General features: G+C 39.8%; 1 protein-coding gene across 1 annotated transcript in view; it reads right to left on the bottom strand.

Moving 5' to 3' along the window:
• Positions 1–544: 544 nt before the first annotated feature.
• The window catches only part of smurf2 (SMAD specific E3 ubiquitin protein ligase 2), a 62,903-nt gene continuing 46,974 nt past the window's right edge, over positions 545–16,473 (bottom strand). Inside the window, exons 10-20 of the mRNA XM_053610563.1 lie at positions 15,986–16,144; positions 15,007–15,051; positions 10,102–10,300; positions 8,759–8,862; positions 7,947–8,061; positions 6,787–6,965; positions 5,953–6,090; positions 5,682–5,802; positions 5,321–5,522; positions 3,521–3,596; positions 545–3,387 (exon numbers count right to left, since the gene is read on the bottom strand). Coding sequence (XP_053466538.1) covers positions 3,288–3,387; positions 3,521–3,596; positions 5,321–5,522; positions 5,682–5,802; positions 5,953–6,090; positions 6,787–6,965; positions 7,947–8,061; positions 8,759–8,862; positions 10,102–10,300; positions 15,007–15,051; positions 15,986–16,144 — 1,438 coding nt within the window. The 3' untranslated portion in view covers positions 545–3,287. The remainder of the gene's footprint in view (positions 3,388–3,520; positions 3,597–5,320; positions 5,523–5,681; positions 5,803–5,952; positions 6,091–6,786; positions 6,966–7,946; positions 8,062–8,758; positions 8,863–10,101; positions 10,301–15,006; positions 15,052–15,985; positions 16,145–16,473) is intronic.

Here is a 16,473-nt window from a genome sequence, read left to right as displayed (position 1 = left end):
TATATATATATATATATATATATATATATATATATATATATATATATATATATATATATATATATATATACACACACACACACACACACATATACACACACACATACACACACACATCTATCTCGATTGTTACCTGCATTTATGCGCTGCTCTTTCTTCTTGTCGCTTGTTGCACCAATACCTAACTGTGTAATGTATTAAATGGTCATTAGATAAGCCATTCCCAAAACTGGCTGCCACCTGCCTCTGTAACTATATTCACTAGGGGCTATTCACACCCCTCTTCCTCTCTCTCAAAACAAAGGAAAATTCCTTTATTATTCAAACAAAGGCAATGGCTTCCTTTGTTTCAGCCTACTGAAATATGACACATTTAAACACCCTGATCTAAATTACAATAGGTCATGATCATGTCATGATCAGCGATCATCTAGTGTTCATGTAATCTTATGGCTGATACTTAAATAAGGCCCTTAAGATTGTGACAATTTCAGTAACACTGAAACGCTGTATGCACATACACACAGAAGACACAGACAGACAGTTATTGGTGCCAAAGGCCAGTTTTTAATCAGAACTAATTACACACAAAAATAAAATACTCTTACAAAAAAGATGTTACATTAAACAAATTGCACCTGTCAACTAGGAGATATAGGCCTGCTAGTAAGTCATGCTGAAATAAACCAGAGATGCGTCTCAAATTTTAACAGAGCAATACAATGTCCAGTCCAACATCCTGGAGGCAGCTGTACAACAAAAGAGTGACAGAAAGCGTAGGAGAGAGAAAAGACTACAAGGAGAGAATCTGTATGTGTGCACTGGACTTGAGAGTAAACAAATTGTTTTTTTTTTTTTAAATCAGTCCATTCATAAAGAGTTTGGTAAATAGATTTTGCCTATTATTTACAGCAATTACAGTCTGAATGTGTGCAAAATGTACTTTTTACCCCAATGTATTTTTTTCTTTTACATCTTTCTATTTAAGTTAAAGATATATGACATTTTGTGATCCACATAGCTGTATAAGGACAATATTCTATTACTGTACAAAGCACCTTCTCAGGATATTTCAATTGACTTACCCAGAGGCTTTTTTTTCCTCTTTTTCACTCCCCCAACACACACACACACACAATCACACACACACACAGTCTATAAAAAAAAAAGTAATACAAGAAGAAGTGTAATTCATTTTCAGCATATGCAAATTTTTAACAACAGTCCATGGTCATAGAGGATTGCTATAGACAAGGAGCATTTCATTCAACCATCTATATGAGCTTATAAAATAAAAATAAATATGTCTTGTTAAAGACGATAAAAAAAAATTAACCCATTATATAATAATCAAAAATGTTGCTTGGGAATCCTATAATGACTCTGGAATAAAAGCGTTGCACTATATTTGAAGCTACATGTTTAAAAGAATACAAATGGTACAAGGGAGGCATTCCGGTATACTGTTAACAATTATCCTTTATATTTAATCACTGCCACTTTTTCCCCCTCACAAATTACATGACTGATATCAACCCTAACATTTTAATTACATCATTTTGAAAATACTTCATTATTCATCATCATTAAGCATCAATAACTGTCCACTTGCAGCTCAAACTGATTCAACTGTTCAGAAGGACAAGTGGATTGAATTTCGGTGGAGGAATTAAAACTACCCCCATTTAAGATCATAGGTCAAAGTAGAGCAAGTTAGTGTTAGTATTTAGCTTACCCAATCTGTCTTATCCTAACGCTTGAGGTTTTTATTTGATTTATTTTTTTTTAGGTGGGATTTGTCAAAACACAGGACAGTAACATAACTAAGAATCTGTGACTGAAGGACACAAAATGAAATACATCTACCACCTCATCAGCATGCTCCTACATATGCATCTGCATACATACACATTTGGTTAGGCCTTAGGAGATCCACCTTTGATGGAGTCAAATAATTAATTCAAAAACTTAATGCCGCTAAAAAATAAGTTCTTTAAAAACATTCAGCTTTTTTAAATAGCCACAATAAAAGTCACCTGGTAGTCATCGGTGACAATGCAATGTACATATTCTACTTCATTTTTGCAACAACAACTGTTTCTAAAGTATGGTAATAAATGATGCATCTACAGGTGGGTGACAAAGAAAAAGCTGCTCTGTTATACTGGGGGACATTTTCCTGGCATGGTTTGCAAGGGAAGAGTTACTGCAAAGCAATAAAGTCATTCTGACTGATTCCCTCTATCCTGTTGGGAACTGCCTCTTCCAGGATGATCCCACTCACTCCACAGTGAACGAGAGGACACTGTGGTGATGATGATGTAAATAATATGCTGTGGCATTCGTAATCACCGGTTATCAACACATTTTAACACCTATGGGAGAGTGTTAGACAGCGCTCTCAATCTCAATCATCAATACACCAATGGTGGGAATAGTTTTTGGAAAAAATGGTATTCATTTCAACCCTCCAGTACAGTCCCAGAAACATGTAGGCAAAGACAAAGTTGTTTATTCCTTCGTCACCCATCTGCATATCTTTTTTTTGCTGTTTTTTTTTGTTTTGTTACTGCTCCAGTCTGCATCATATAAAAATAACACCGGACTACTGACACCTAATCAAATCATTAATTTTTTCTATTAAAGAAGCTTGTAAGTCAGACTGCTGCTGAGACTGGTTTTAGTGAATGGAGCACAAGTAACTGAAATAGTCTTTAGGGGCTTAAAAGTGGCCAATAGGACACTTATTCTGAATGCCTTCATCAAAGGGTCCCAAATGTCCATTGTGCAACAAGATGTTTGAGCACAATGCATTAAACTACAGATGTAGCTGCCACTGGCATATTTCTATTTGCCTCCAGAATGGGCAGTACTGCTACTCTGTATGGTCACACAGCAATGTTCTGCTGGTACCCCACCGGTGTCTCTTTTTTCCTCAGTCAGTTGGGTACAGACGCTACATGAAATACTGTCTCTCATTTTTTCCCCATTAATGCTTAAAAAAAGAAAGAAAAAAGAAGAAGAGACAACATCTTTGCAAGTTCCAAAAAAAAAAAGTATAAAGTCAGAGAGTTACTAGCAGCTGAAATATGAAGTCCATTCTTCAGTAAAAAAAAAAATATGCAGGGAAGCAGAGAAACCAAAATGTTCCATCCTCAACAACCTATTCCTAATTCTGTCCCTTCTTCTGATAACAGGGGCAGTGCTACTGGCCCATACGTCACACCCAATGGGTGTAGAGTGACTACACATCTTTCCTCCCTTCGCATGCCCTCTGGTGGCAGGAATCACTCGACAGCAAAGCCACAGGTCTCTTCTATGGCCGTCAGGAGTTTGTCATAGAGCTTGTCGTAGTGCTCATATGGAGGAATGTCAATGCGGTTGAAGCTGTAGAGAACCGAGAAATGTGACAAATTAAATACCTTACTGTGGTACATAAGGGACTGGACTTAAAATCTTAAATCATTTTCCACCTATTTAATGGAAAAGCAGAAAGTCAAAGATTGAAATTTTCACTTGCCATGTATGAGCCTTGGGCAGGTTATCAGTGCTGGCATCGATCTGATGGATGGTGAACAGACGTGGACCTGCAGCTCCTGGACCGCCAAACATGTGAGCAAGAGAAAAACACAGAGCGATATTATTAAAAAAAGCTGAGAGATACAACAAAAACAGAAACGCCATGATACACTATATGACCAAAAGTTAGTGGACACCTGACCACCACACCCATATGTGGGCCTTCGACAACCTGTTTCCACAAAAGCGCACAATTGGTGTACAATGTCTTGGTATTCTTTAACCTTACAATTTCCCTGCACAGAGCCCTGAGCTAAACCTCACAGAATACACACACACACACACACACACACACAGAGAACGTTATTAGGAACACTATATTAATACTGGGTTGGGCCTCCCTTTGCTCTCAAAACAGCCTCAATATTTTGTGGCATGAAGTCCACAAGATGTTAGAATCGTTCCTTTGAGATTCTGGTCCGTTTTGAAATGACTGCATCACACAATTGCTGCAAATTTTTCTGGTGCACTTTCATGGCGCGAATCTCCCGTTCTACCACATCGCAAAGGTACTTCTGATTCAGATCCAGTGACTGTGAAGGCCACTGAAGAACACTGAACTCATTGTCATGTTCATGAAACCAGTTTGAGACTTTTGCTTTGAGACATGGTGCAATATCATGCTGGAAGTAGCCATTAGAAGATGGGTAAATTGTCGCCATGAAGGGATGCACATGGTCAGCAACAGTACTGAAATAGGCTGTTTTCATAGCTTTCTTTGCCCATATTTACCAAGGGTGCAAATATTATTGGAAGGCACTGTACATCTGGAGGATTAAAAGCAGTGTCCACTAGACGGCAGGTCAGAGCCAAAACTTTCCTGTCTTTCTCATTTCCAATTTAAACTGTAATGTTTAGCGATTTCCTGCATAGTAACGTTAAATAGACTGACAAGCTCCATTTCTCTTTCTGCTGTCAAAATGATTCTTGTCATGATCTGTATCTCACATAAACACAAAACAGAAATTTCGGTAGGTTTAAGAAGTTTTTAAAATTCAAACACTAACTGTAATAGAAAAACATTTAGTGTTGGTATTTAATAATATTCTAGAACATGCAATTTAAGACACAGCTTTAGTTAGTTTATTCACTTGGGAACACAGTATCGCATGGTGCTATACTGCCTCCACTATTTACGATGGTAGTGCACCACACAGACATGTCGCGGTGCACCAAATGACCACTGGATACACGTGGTGGCCATCTTGTGTACACATACTTAACAGGGAGTATAATTCGGCCTTAAGGTGTAGGGCCAACCTTATTTTTTCTGTTCTTCAGCTGAAAGCAGCATTAACCCTGCCCATTGCAGTATTTAGCATTTATAAACAGATAAAGTTTTGATAAAACATATGGACACATGCTATGGCATCAAACCACACTACTGTTGATTATTTTCCTATAACAGCACACCCAGCTGTGTTTTATTCCTTACACATGAAACATGTAGATGGTCAGTGTAAATATTTTATATGGCGAATATAAAAAAAAAATCACGCCACAATCAAGAAAGCACAATTCCACACCACTAATCAAGCATGTCCATAATACATGTGTGCGTGCAATTAAGGGCAATCCTGCTCTCCATCAGCCCTTAGATTGACCAAATATTAGAGCATCCTGTAGTTGGAACTAGCATCTGTCTAGTTGTCTTCAGAATGAGCAGTAGTGTTACTCTGTTAGCTTATGCGGCTATATTCTGCTGATACCCCTGCGGACAAAATAGATGGAGCTGATGTACCTTGTAGGGCTTTGAAACCCTGCAGTGGCACTCGTGATGAGCCGGTGACAAACTGCAACAGCCGAGCTCTGCGTTCCTCATCAAACGATTCGACAGCGCGCCAGAACCACTTCACAATGTTGCTGTCAGGGGTGCAGTGCTTCAGCCGTGTGTTGGACTTCCAGTCGTTAACGTCGATCTTTCCCAGGCCGCACACAATGAGCTGGGAGAGGGCAAGGAGGAAGTCATGGTTAAGTATGAGCTGAGTGAGGTTGGCATGCAGAGAAAATTTGTAGTTAAATCATATACGTATATCACATTACTTAAAGTTTAACTGGAATAATGGAAAAATGCATTTATATGGATTTAAATGCTCCAGTACCTCTAGCTCTTTCTCGTCAAAGGCTTTGAGCAGATGTTGGGGTATGACCTCGTTAAAGCCTTTCTGCAGGGCTAGAAACTGAGCCTCGATGCCTCTCAGGAAGCGCCAATTCACATAAAGCCTGAATGATGACCAGAGACATGACATCAGCGTCAGCACTGTGGTGTGGGGGAGTGTGTATGAGGTGTGAGAAAAATGGACGTTCACCTTGTCTCTTGCGTTTCGGGAGTTCAGTTTGCGTACAGGAGCTGTGTGAGCTTATAAAACATACCTGACGTATTCCTTCTTGGTGTCCTGAGTGACCGGAATGCTCTTGCCGTTGGGTTTGAGTTCATGCTGAATGATCTCTCCATATGCATTGTGTTCTACACAGAATGTGTGGTCTAACACCCCAGTGATGTCGTTGTCACTAAGAACAAAGTAAAAAAAAAAAAAAAAAGCATTCACAAGAATAAAAATGTTATTTACTTGGCTACGAAAAAAAAAAAAGAAAACGTTTTTTATGTTGAACAGCCAAAGTGCAATGTGTTATGTCACTGAGTAATTTTTACTTTTTATAAATTTTTATTTATTTATTTTTTTAAGAGCTCATCAAACTAGGACAAATTCTTGCTTGATCCATATTTTAAATAAATCACTTCAGCCTCTATGGTCTGCCAAGCTTCCCACAATTTAATTACATTTAAATATAGCCAGCTCAATAATTATTGGCACCTTTCGTAAAGAAGGTTAAAGAGGTTATGAAAAAATGTCTGTTTAATTAGCTTAATCTCTCACTGAAATTATGAGTAAAAAAATCTTTAATTTACTCTTTAAATTAAAAATATATTTATTCTAAGAAAAAATATATATTGAGAGTAAGCTAAGTAATCACAGACATTATTCCATACCCTTTTATACCCATCTTTACCAAGAGTTTCAATAATTCTGGAGCTGACTGTATACGCACTACAGTAACACGCAGAATCTATGTAAAGCTTTGTATTTAACATGATGACTTAAACATTCTAAATGCTTAGAACTGTCATATAAAAATAAAAATATCACAAGCTATTTGTTTAATTGAACTGGTGTCCAGCTTGTGCAGAAATTGAAGGGCACTCACAGGATCCAGACAAGGCTATTGTGGAGATCAGGATCTACAGACTCCATGTCATCCAGAGTGATGGGTTTGCCCAGCAGCTGTTTGTAGAAGGGTAGAGTGAAGCCGCCATCAATGTAGTGACCGTGGAACACGGCCATACCCATTATGCGGCCCACAAAGTGAAAATAGGACAAGTGCTCCTAAAACAGAAACAATTCTACAATCAGTAAGTGGCATTCACAGTGGATAACAAGTACACACTAGGACTGTATTAACTGAGATTATGAAAAGGACGCAAGCAAGCCCCAAATTCAATTCAATTCAATTCAATTTTATTTGTATAGCGCTTTTTACAATAGACATTGTCTCAAAGCAGCTTTACAGAAATATCAACATGATATTTTGTTCAAACAGCTGTGTAACACCACAGCTTCCCTTTGGATTAACTGACTGCTTCTCAAATTAAATAAATGACACGAAGATTATCACAAGGTAAAACACTGCTTTATTGGTATTGTTTGTTGTTCATTTATTTAACAGCACTTTTCCAATGGGTGATGAGCACGCGCCTTCAGATGCGTCATGCGTGTATATAATAATGCTGGCTTAGTGTGTTCAGAGATGAATCACTGTGATATTTACTGATAGGGAATGAATGAATGAATGAGGAAGGAATAGAAAAATGTGGTGTTTGATGCTGTCATGTGGGGTAATAAAGAGAGAACGTACTCGGGAATGCCAAACCAAAATGACTTCTCTGTCTTCAAGTCCAAGTCAAGTCTCGAGTCAGTTGTTCATGATGTCAAGTCATTTTTTTTTCATAAGTGCGACTCGAGTCCAAGTCGCTGACTCGAGTTTCCATCTCTGGTATATAGTAAAGAATGTTGTTTTGTACTGAACACTCATCATTCAGTCATGTGAATTCAATAATATTCCATTTCAGGCCTGTTTTTATCAAAACCTGCATTTGCTCCCCATGGATAAATTTCCTAAATGAGAAAAAAAAGTGCTGAGACTTTCTGGATAATTTAAGTTTTCTTTTAGGCATTTGTGATGTATTTGTCATAGAAAACCATGCCTAAATTCTGTTCCCATTTGGCACTCAGTTTGACATTCCGCATTTATCATCGTTTAGAAGTTTTAACCTCATATGAAGCTTTATAGTGGACAGTGTTATGTACCGGGTTGACGGCAGAGTCAGGGTTGATCTGCAGCGTGTAGATGTCATCACGTGAATACTGGAAGAGCCCATAGTATGGGTTCAACATCTCATGAGACAGAAGGTATAACCACTCTCTATGAAGACACAAACACAAAGCAGACATCATAAACCTACAGCATTCTGAACACCTGCACCAGTTTTCCCCTTCCACAACAGAGAAGACGAAATGTTCTGTGGTTCAGTTTACAATATAAATTCTGCTAGCATTGCAACCTCTTTGTGTAATATCAGTGTGTCACCAGCAGAGGGACTGTGTTCAAATGAATTCTATACAGAAACAGGTGAACCAAACGGATTAAACGACTCGGTACAAGTGTACACATTAAGGATGAACGTTTTGTCTTTGATGATCTGTTAATATTAAAAGAGCACTTGTACTCTGCAAATCTGGTGTTCTACTACAAAGCATCAAGAAGGAAACAAAAAAATGAATAAAATCAGCCGTTGCATTAGTTCAGGGGTTCCCAAATTTTCCAGGGCAAGGCCCCCCAAATAGCATTAACATTTGACCGAGGCCCCCCTTTTGCAAGATGTCTTTAAAACACATTAAAAATACAGACTTCTGAATATATCTCCCTTTTTTAATTAATAATTACATCTCACATCTTTACATTACATTAGGAATTGATTGTGTATGTGTGTGGTTGTCTGAGAGTGAGAATTTATTTCACACCAAATTGTTGAGACCCCCGGGCGCCTCCTGGCGGCCCCCACTTTGAAAACCACTGCATTAGTTGATTGGGTGAATAAACAAGATTAAGCTCATGATACCTTGCTACGCCTCCATAATCCAGCCCTTCTTCTCCTCTGAACTTCACCATCAGTCTCTTCCACAGGTCTTTTGGCCTCATCTTCATCACCTGCCTATATGACTCCTGGAGAGGAAAAGGAGGAAAATTGCAAGAGTATTTTACTCTAACAGTATCCACTTGGGGAATCTGTGTGGCTGAACCACGAATTTATGCAAATGTGTGCCACATTGTGTTCAGCCAATCTATTTATCACAACCAATCTACAGGCAAGTTAGAGCAATGTCCACAGAGCAAATGGACACACGCTGTTAGAAGGCTGTAATTAATTACCTCTGGCTCGAAAACACTATGAAAAACAAATTTGCCCCTTTTTACATGAGCAGACAAGCGCACACTGACGTAATGAACACGCAAATACAGACAGACAGACAGAATTTGCTGTAGGGGTCCATGCTGTCTCCTGCAGCCCTGCATGCCTTTCCAGCTCTGGAGGGAACGCAAAGGAATGCGGGAATGCTGCAACAGAAACAGCTGCACACGCCCATAAAGATGGATGAGCAGAAACGCAGGCAAAATCACTTCAAGCTGTGGAGGAAAGACAGCAAGCTCACGACGCTCAAAAGCATATCATCACAGCTTCATGGTGAGGGACAAGACGTACATGGCTGTGCATTGCAATGGTAGAGCTAACGGCAAGCGGACTAGTGTGTCCTTCCTGCAAGTTCAGCCGCATAAATAAATACAGCTGGTGCAATGAGGACATTTTCATTAGCGGATGAAAGGATTAATAACGGGGCAAATGTCCAGGCTTGTTTTATCCGTGATTAAAATAGCTGTCTTAATCTGGAATTTTGCAGGTAGCGAGTGTGAGCCAACAGGAAAATGGCAGCAAATAGTTATATAAAGGGACTAAACAAAACAAGAATAGGACAACGTTGGTCTATCTTTGCTGTTAAACATGTGGATAGAAGGAAAAGGTTGACAGTGTGTCACAGCAGAGCAGATATCAAACTCTTGTGAGAGTTCTTGACTCACAGCTAGGCTCTATCAGTGAACAACACTGAGCACACGGGCTTCCTCCTCGTCACTCTCCCCTAATTTCTCCAGCCTCGATCCACAGTGTATTATCGAGTTCTAATTATACTCTTCCCAAATATTTGCAAAAATCATGCAGTGACAGGCTCTTAGCCTGAAAAGAAATTACAGTAGCATATCTTAGCCTTGCTCGGGTTGTCGTTAAATGCAGATGGCTCAAATTTATATATATATATATATATATATATATATATATATATATGTATATATTTATTTGTTTGTTTATTTGTTTATTTCTTTATTTGTGTGGGTTTTGAAGTGCCCTACCTCAAAGATCTCCTCGCGGGACACCTCGATGCGGCAGTGCCCTGCCTGCGGCTGCTGCTGAGAAAGTTCCTGCCGGAGGATCTTCAGCTTCTGAACCAGGTCTCTCTTGTATTTGGGCACGGTGAGACACTCGGCATCATCGGGCAGATTTCCGGGTGACAGCACTGTCTGGGCCTGCTCTTTCAGATGACCCACACGACTGTACGCACACAGACACAGGCAAAAGATCACGGTTCATTTTTTTTTTTAGGTAAAGGTACTTAATACAACCTACACAAAAACAAATATAATTAATAAATATTAAATCTGAGTACTTTAAATCTGAATCTTTGATTGCATGGGATTGCAAATAGATTACACACATGCTCTCTCAGAGTCAGTGATTCACACTCAAAATACACAACCGGAGATCATCTCACCCACTAGTAAGAAGTACTTCCATATACACTGTGTGAGCAGGAGCGATAGTTTTTACTGTGACATCATCACATTAGTTTCTAAGCTGAGACTAAACGTGATCCTAATCTGGTCTGACAATTACAGCATACTTTTTATTGTCCAGACAAGAGACTTACCAGCTATGTGCTATCTGGCTAAATCATTAGCATCAGTCATTAGTTAACTTATGCTCACTGTCCATATTTCCTTGTTTCCTAGCAACAGTATTCTCACAACTCGAATGGTGGGTTTATCTTCTGTGTATTTGCCTTACAGGTACAGTGAGGGAAAAAAGTATTTGATCCCCTGCTGATTTTGTACATTTGCCCACTGACAAAGAAATGATCAGTCTATAATTTTAATGGTAGATTTATTTGATCAGTGAGAGACAGAATAACAACAAAAAAATCCAGAAAAACGCATGTCAAAAATGTTATAAATTGATTTGCATTTTAATGAGGGAAATAAGTATTTGACCCCCTCTCAATCAGACAGATTTCTGGCTCCCAGGTGTCTTTTATACAGGTAATGAGCTGAGATTAGGAGCACACTCTTAAAGGGAGTGCTCCTAATCTCAGCTCGTTACCTGTATAAAAGACACCTGTCCACAGAAGCAATCGATCAATCAGATTCCAAACTCCCCACCATGGCCAAGACCAAAGAGCTCTCCAAGGATGTCAGGGACAAGATTGTAGACCTACACAAGTCTGGAATGGGCTACAAGACCATTGCCAAGCAGCTTGGTGAGAAGGTGACAACAGTTGGTGCGATTATTCGCAAATGGAAGAAACACAAAAGAACTGTCAATCTCCCTCGGCCTGGGGCTCCATGCAAGATCTCACCTCGTGGAGCTGCAATGATCATGAGAACAGTGAGGAATCAGCCCAGAACTACACGGGAGGATCTTGTCAATGATCCTTAGTCACCAAGAAAACAATTGGTAACACACTACGCCGTGAAGGACTGAAATCCTGCAGCGCCCGCAAGGTCCCCCTGCTCAAGAAAGCACATATACATGAGGACAACTGGGTGAAAGTGTTGTGGTCAGATGAGACCAAAATGGAGCTCTTTGGCATCAACTCAACTCGCCGTTTTTGGAGGAGGAGGAATGCTGCCTATGACCCCAAGAACACCATCCCCACCGTCAAACATGGAGGTGGAAACATTATGCTTTGGGGGTGTTTTTCTGCTAAGGGGACAGGACAACTTCACCGCATCAAAGGGACGATGGATGGGGCCATGTACCCTCAAATCTTGGGTGAGAACCTCCTTCCCTCAGCCAGGGCATTGAAAATGGGTAGTGGATGGGTATTCCAGCATGACAATGACCCAAACCACACGGCCAAGGCAACAAAGGAGTGGCTCAAGAAGAAGCACATTAAGGTCCTGGAGTGGCCTGGCAGGCTCCAGACCTTAATCCCATAGAAAATCTGTGGAGGGAGCTGAAGGTTCGAGTTGCCAAACGTCAGCCTCGAAAACTTAATGACTTGGAGAAGATCTGCAAAGAGGAGTGGGACAAAATCCCTCCTGAGATGTGTGCAAACCTGGTGGCCAACTACAAGAAATGTCTGACCTCTGTGATTGCCAACAAGGGTTTTGCCACCAAGTACTAAGTCATGTTTTGCAGAGGGGTCAAATACATATTTCCCTCATTAAAATGCAAATCAATTTATAACATTTTTGACATGCGTTTTTCTGGATTTTTTTTGTTGTTATTCTGTCTCTCACTGTTCAAATAAATCTACCATTAAAATTATAGAATGATCATTTCTTTGTCAGTGGGCAAACGTACAAAATCAGCAGGGGATCAAATACTTTTTTCCCTCACTGTAAAAAGTTCCATTTCAGTGCATCAATAGTCTAAACTCCCTAGAACCAGTTCTGAATATTCTGAAAGTTTCCTGTTAGCTGAAAAATATGATTAATTGTATATTCAATCAGTGAACTGGTTCTGGTGTTTTGCACCTTATTACTGTAATACAAAGAAAAATGTTTTATCAAACTTTCATTTGTCATTCAGTATCTGTATCTGTAATTGGCCTCTGTGGGATATGGGTAATTGGGTGTGTGTGTGTGTGTGTGTGTGTGTGTGTGTGTATGTAGGTAGCAGAGCATCGCCCAGCTGAGCTGCCATACACACACACTTCAAATACAGACTATACACCACATTAGATTGGGAGGGGGCAGGAAAGAGGATGTGAAAAACAGAGTGAGGAAGAATGCAGAGGAAAATGGAGTGAAAAGAAAGGAAAAATAGCAAAGAAGGAGCAGCACATGGAAGGATGAGCTTAGACAGAGGGAATGAGGGAAACAGGAAACGTTAGTGTCAAAGGACAAATGAGGGAATCAAAGTTAGAGGAAGACTAAGAGAAAGAGGTGGACAGTGCTTCAATGAAAGGAAGGGTGAAATCGGAGGAACCCGGGGCCTCTGCTACAGCGTGACGCCTAAAATACTTTAGGGGCTGAAGATCAATCCCACTTAGCAGTTACTAACCAGCTCAGAACTCATTCTGTATATTGCATGTTTAGTGCATTCTCATGAGACATCTTAAACAACCATCACTAGGACAGGGTCTCCAAAAATGTCACATGCAAAGGTAAGACACATGGGTCACATTAGCATTTTTAGATTGGATTAACTGATCAAGGGGGGCGTCTGTAATAATTTTTTTTTGTCTCCCTTCTGCGAACCTGGATGTTTGCATCATGTGGTGAGTTCCTTAAATATTTAACATCGAGGTTTTACTCGCTAGACCAAGTATATAGTATCGAGTGTCTCTTCTAGAGCATCCGGTTTTCATTTCATGATTTAGGAAGTGTATATATAAATATCTGGGGGAAGGTCAATGATGCATGGTCTACGACACTAAATACAGCAAGTAGCAGCATCTCCACTCCACCCCCCCCGCCCCCCCGATTGAAAATCACAGACGTGTATCCGGAAGGGACTAAAATTATCAGATGACCGCTGAGTTGGCAAGAAAAAAATCGGTAATTTGGCCTGTAATTTTCTCTGAGGAGCTCAGAGAAAAATCCTGAAATGGTGAAAGGTAAATTTAATCTTGTCTGGATAGGGTTACTGACGCATTTCAGCAAATGTGGCTACTGAACCAGACTGAAAGGAGCACAGCTAAGTCCCCCCAAGACACTGCTGTACAATACAGTATGGTTACTGCTATAAATCTGGATTCTTGTGGAGCACCTGAAAATGATTTTCATAAAATTATCCCTGTAAATAAGAGGAAGATTTTTGTAACAATTTCCTATGAAACTCTACTATAAACACTAACAACAGTAGCAACAACGGAGGCGCTTCAAGGTCTGAGATTTACATCTCATTTATGGTTCTATTTTATTTTTTCACTGTAATCAATGAAAAACGTTATCAGATACTATTACTGAAGACTAATGTGCCATATATGGTCTGGTAGAAACCTGAGTCATGATTCATGCAGGTTCTGTTCAGACTGCATTGGAACAATCAATAATCTGCACTATTTCCAGTTCCACCCATATATCCCTGCTTGGTTTCTCTCTGTACCCCAGCTAAACAATGCATTCTTAGATATGGTATGGGCCATGAAATAAACAACAAAATGTACAAATCATGTATTTATTTTGTCGTACTGCGTTGTGCAGCACTGTCCTCTGGAAAAACACTTTTACACAAGTGCTTTTGTGAGGGAGGTGCGCACCCACTGAGCAAGATTCCTCTAATGTTTTTACCAGAGAGTGTCCGCCACTTGGAATGTCCAGCTGGACAGCTTTGAGATAGCCAGCATGGTCAGGGACTCGAATGGAAACATCTCATATCTTCTCTCTCCTACCTCAGATCACAAAATGGTGTTTGCGTGGACAGTTATGCAATCATGCAGTACAATAATTTCTAAAGGATAAGAAAAAACACCTCCAGTGGATTTATGTCTGCTGTGCCATAGCTGCCCTTAAATGTAGTAGGCCCCAACTCGTTAGCTTAAAAAGCTGCTCATGATTTTTAAAAAAAGGAAAGCTGAAAGGTAACACGCCGATTAATCAGGACTGTTACTAGTCGTGTATGTTATTCTCTTGATTTCAAACGTGTTGGAACAACAGAGTTCTTGTTAGTATGTAGGCGATACAATATTCTCTCTTAACTTCGAGGAAAGGGGGTTCTTTGATCTGTCAGAACAGGAAAAGGGAAATCTGATCTCTTCATCGCTGCATTCTTCAGACACGCATGTGCACACACGTAACATAAGTGCACACAGATTTCAGGAAAGGAGCTTTCAGAGAGAGAGAGAGAGAGAGACAGAGAGAGAGAGAGAGAGGGAGAGAGAGAGGGAAAATACTGTGGAAACTTAATGACCAATCCAGTCCACATCTGTGCATCATGAGTGTTTCATTTTATTTTCTGTGCCACATACCTCAATCAATTACCTATTCTAAAAGATACTTTTGAAAACAAATTAGTGTGGAAGACTGTCTTACCTGTTCGGAGCCTCAACAGCACCTCGTGAACCGTTAGGACTGGGACTGAAAGTACAGAACGATAAATGAATACGCAACATTAATATCGAATCCAGATGTGCCACGAGTCTGATTTAACTACAGATACACTGCAAATTCGACTTTTTATTATATCTTCAGAATCGATTGGAATGTCTTTACCGTGCACACTAATTAAGAAATAAAACACAATGGAGTGTGTTGTTAGGAAAAATAATCAATCAACAACAGGGTGTTGTGATGACTTGCCATCCTGAAGTTGATGATTTTCCAATGGCAGCACCAAAGAAATTTTTATTAATCATTTACCACAACAATTTGCCAAATGACTACAATTTGTTTTATTTATTAAAGAACAACATGGCATACTTTTTATCCCACTTATAGTTACGCCTAATGTTGTGGAAGAAACCTTTCCTTATCTGCAATTCTACAGTTACATAACATGGATCAGCCACCATACATGTCCCTGTGAAACGGCCGTAACTATAGAAACTGTAACTGTATTAGAATGCGCGAGTTAATATAAACCTACGATTTTGCCTTGCAGTCAGAACTACAGTCAGATCTGCTGCTATTAAATTAATCCAGGATGTTGCGACTGCAGAAATAATTGCAAAATCAAGGAAACGCTGCAATATTCGCAAGAGCTCGCAATTTTCCAAAATTCCCACAGATTTGGGCCGAGACGAGTCATGTGACGTCATCGCAACGTGTATTCGGCCAAATCCCTCTTTGATTCACGTGCATCAAACATGAGTACAGCTAAAAGGTCTCATTTACCAACAAACATCACTGCGAAAGAAAATTTCATGCAATTGCAATTTCGCCAATTCGAGTAGTTTTCCACAAAAAACTCTGCAAACTGCATCGCAAATTGGGGAAAAAAAACCCCAGATGAGCACTGTGGTATAAGTTCTGTTAAAATACTAATAGTTTTCAGGACATGAACAACACTCACTTGAGGACAAGGTGCAGGTTGGCAGAGAGCCGCGGGTCTGTGAACTGTGTCGTTCTGTTGTTGTGGTCAACAAAGTAGACACGGCCCGTGGCTGTGTTCCGAATCTCCCATCCTGGAGGCAGCGGCCCCAGCTCCTCACAATTCACATTACTAAGATCCCTACAGAGACAGAGAGAGAAGACATGAAAAGAGAACAAGCAAAATAAAGAATCCGTGCATGTAAAACAGAGACCGTGAATATACATGAGGACTGACACTTCTGAAAACATGCCAATCAGACAAAACGATGAAGACGTCTCAATGCCAAATAAGTTTTGGGACAGATTGTGCAAGCTGTCTTTTTCCTCTCTCGTTTATTTACGTATGATATTGATTACTTTTATACTGCTAGACTATTAGAGGCTCAATGTCAATGTACAGCTTCGTGAAGAAGCCAATTTCTATTTTATGCACTAAAACTCATTTTCAGTTGTTTTTTTTTTGTTTTT

Source organism: Ictalurus furcatus, chromosome 2 (assembly GCF_023375685.1).
Source record: "Ictalurus furcatus strain D&B chromosome 2, Billie_1.0, whole genome shotgun sequence".
Taxonomy (NCBI): Eukaryota; Metazoa; Chordata; class Actinopteri; order Siluriformes; family Ictaluridae; genus Ictalurus; species Ictalurus furcatus.
Note: the sequence above shows the minus strand (reverse complement) of the source record. Positions and strands in the feature narration are given on the sequence as shown.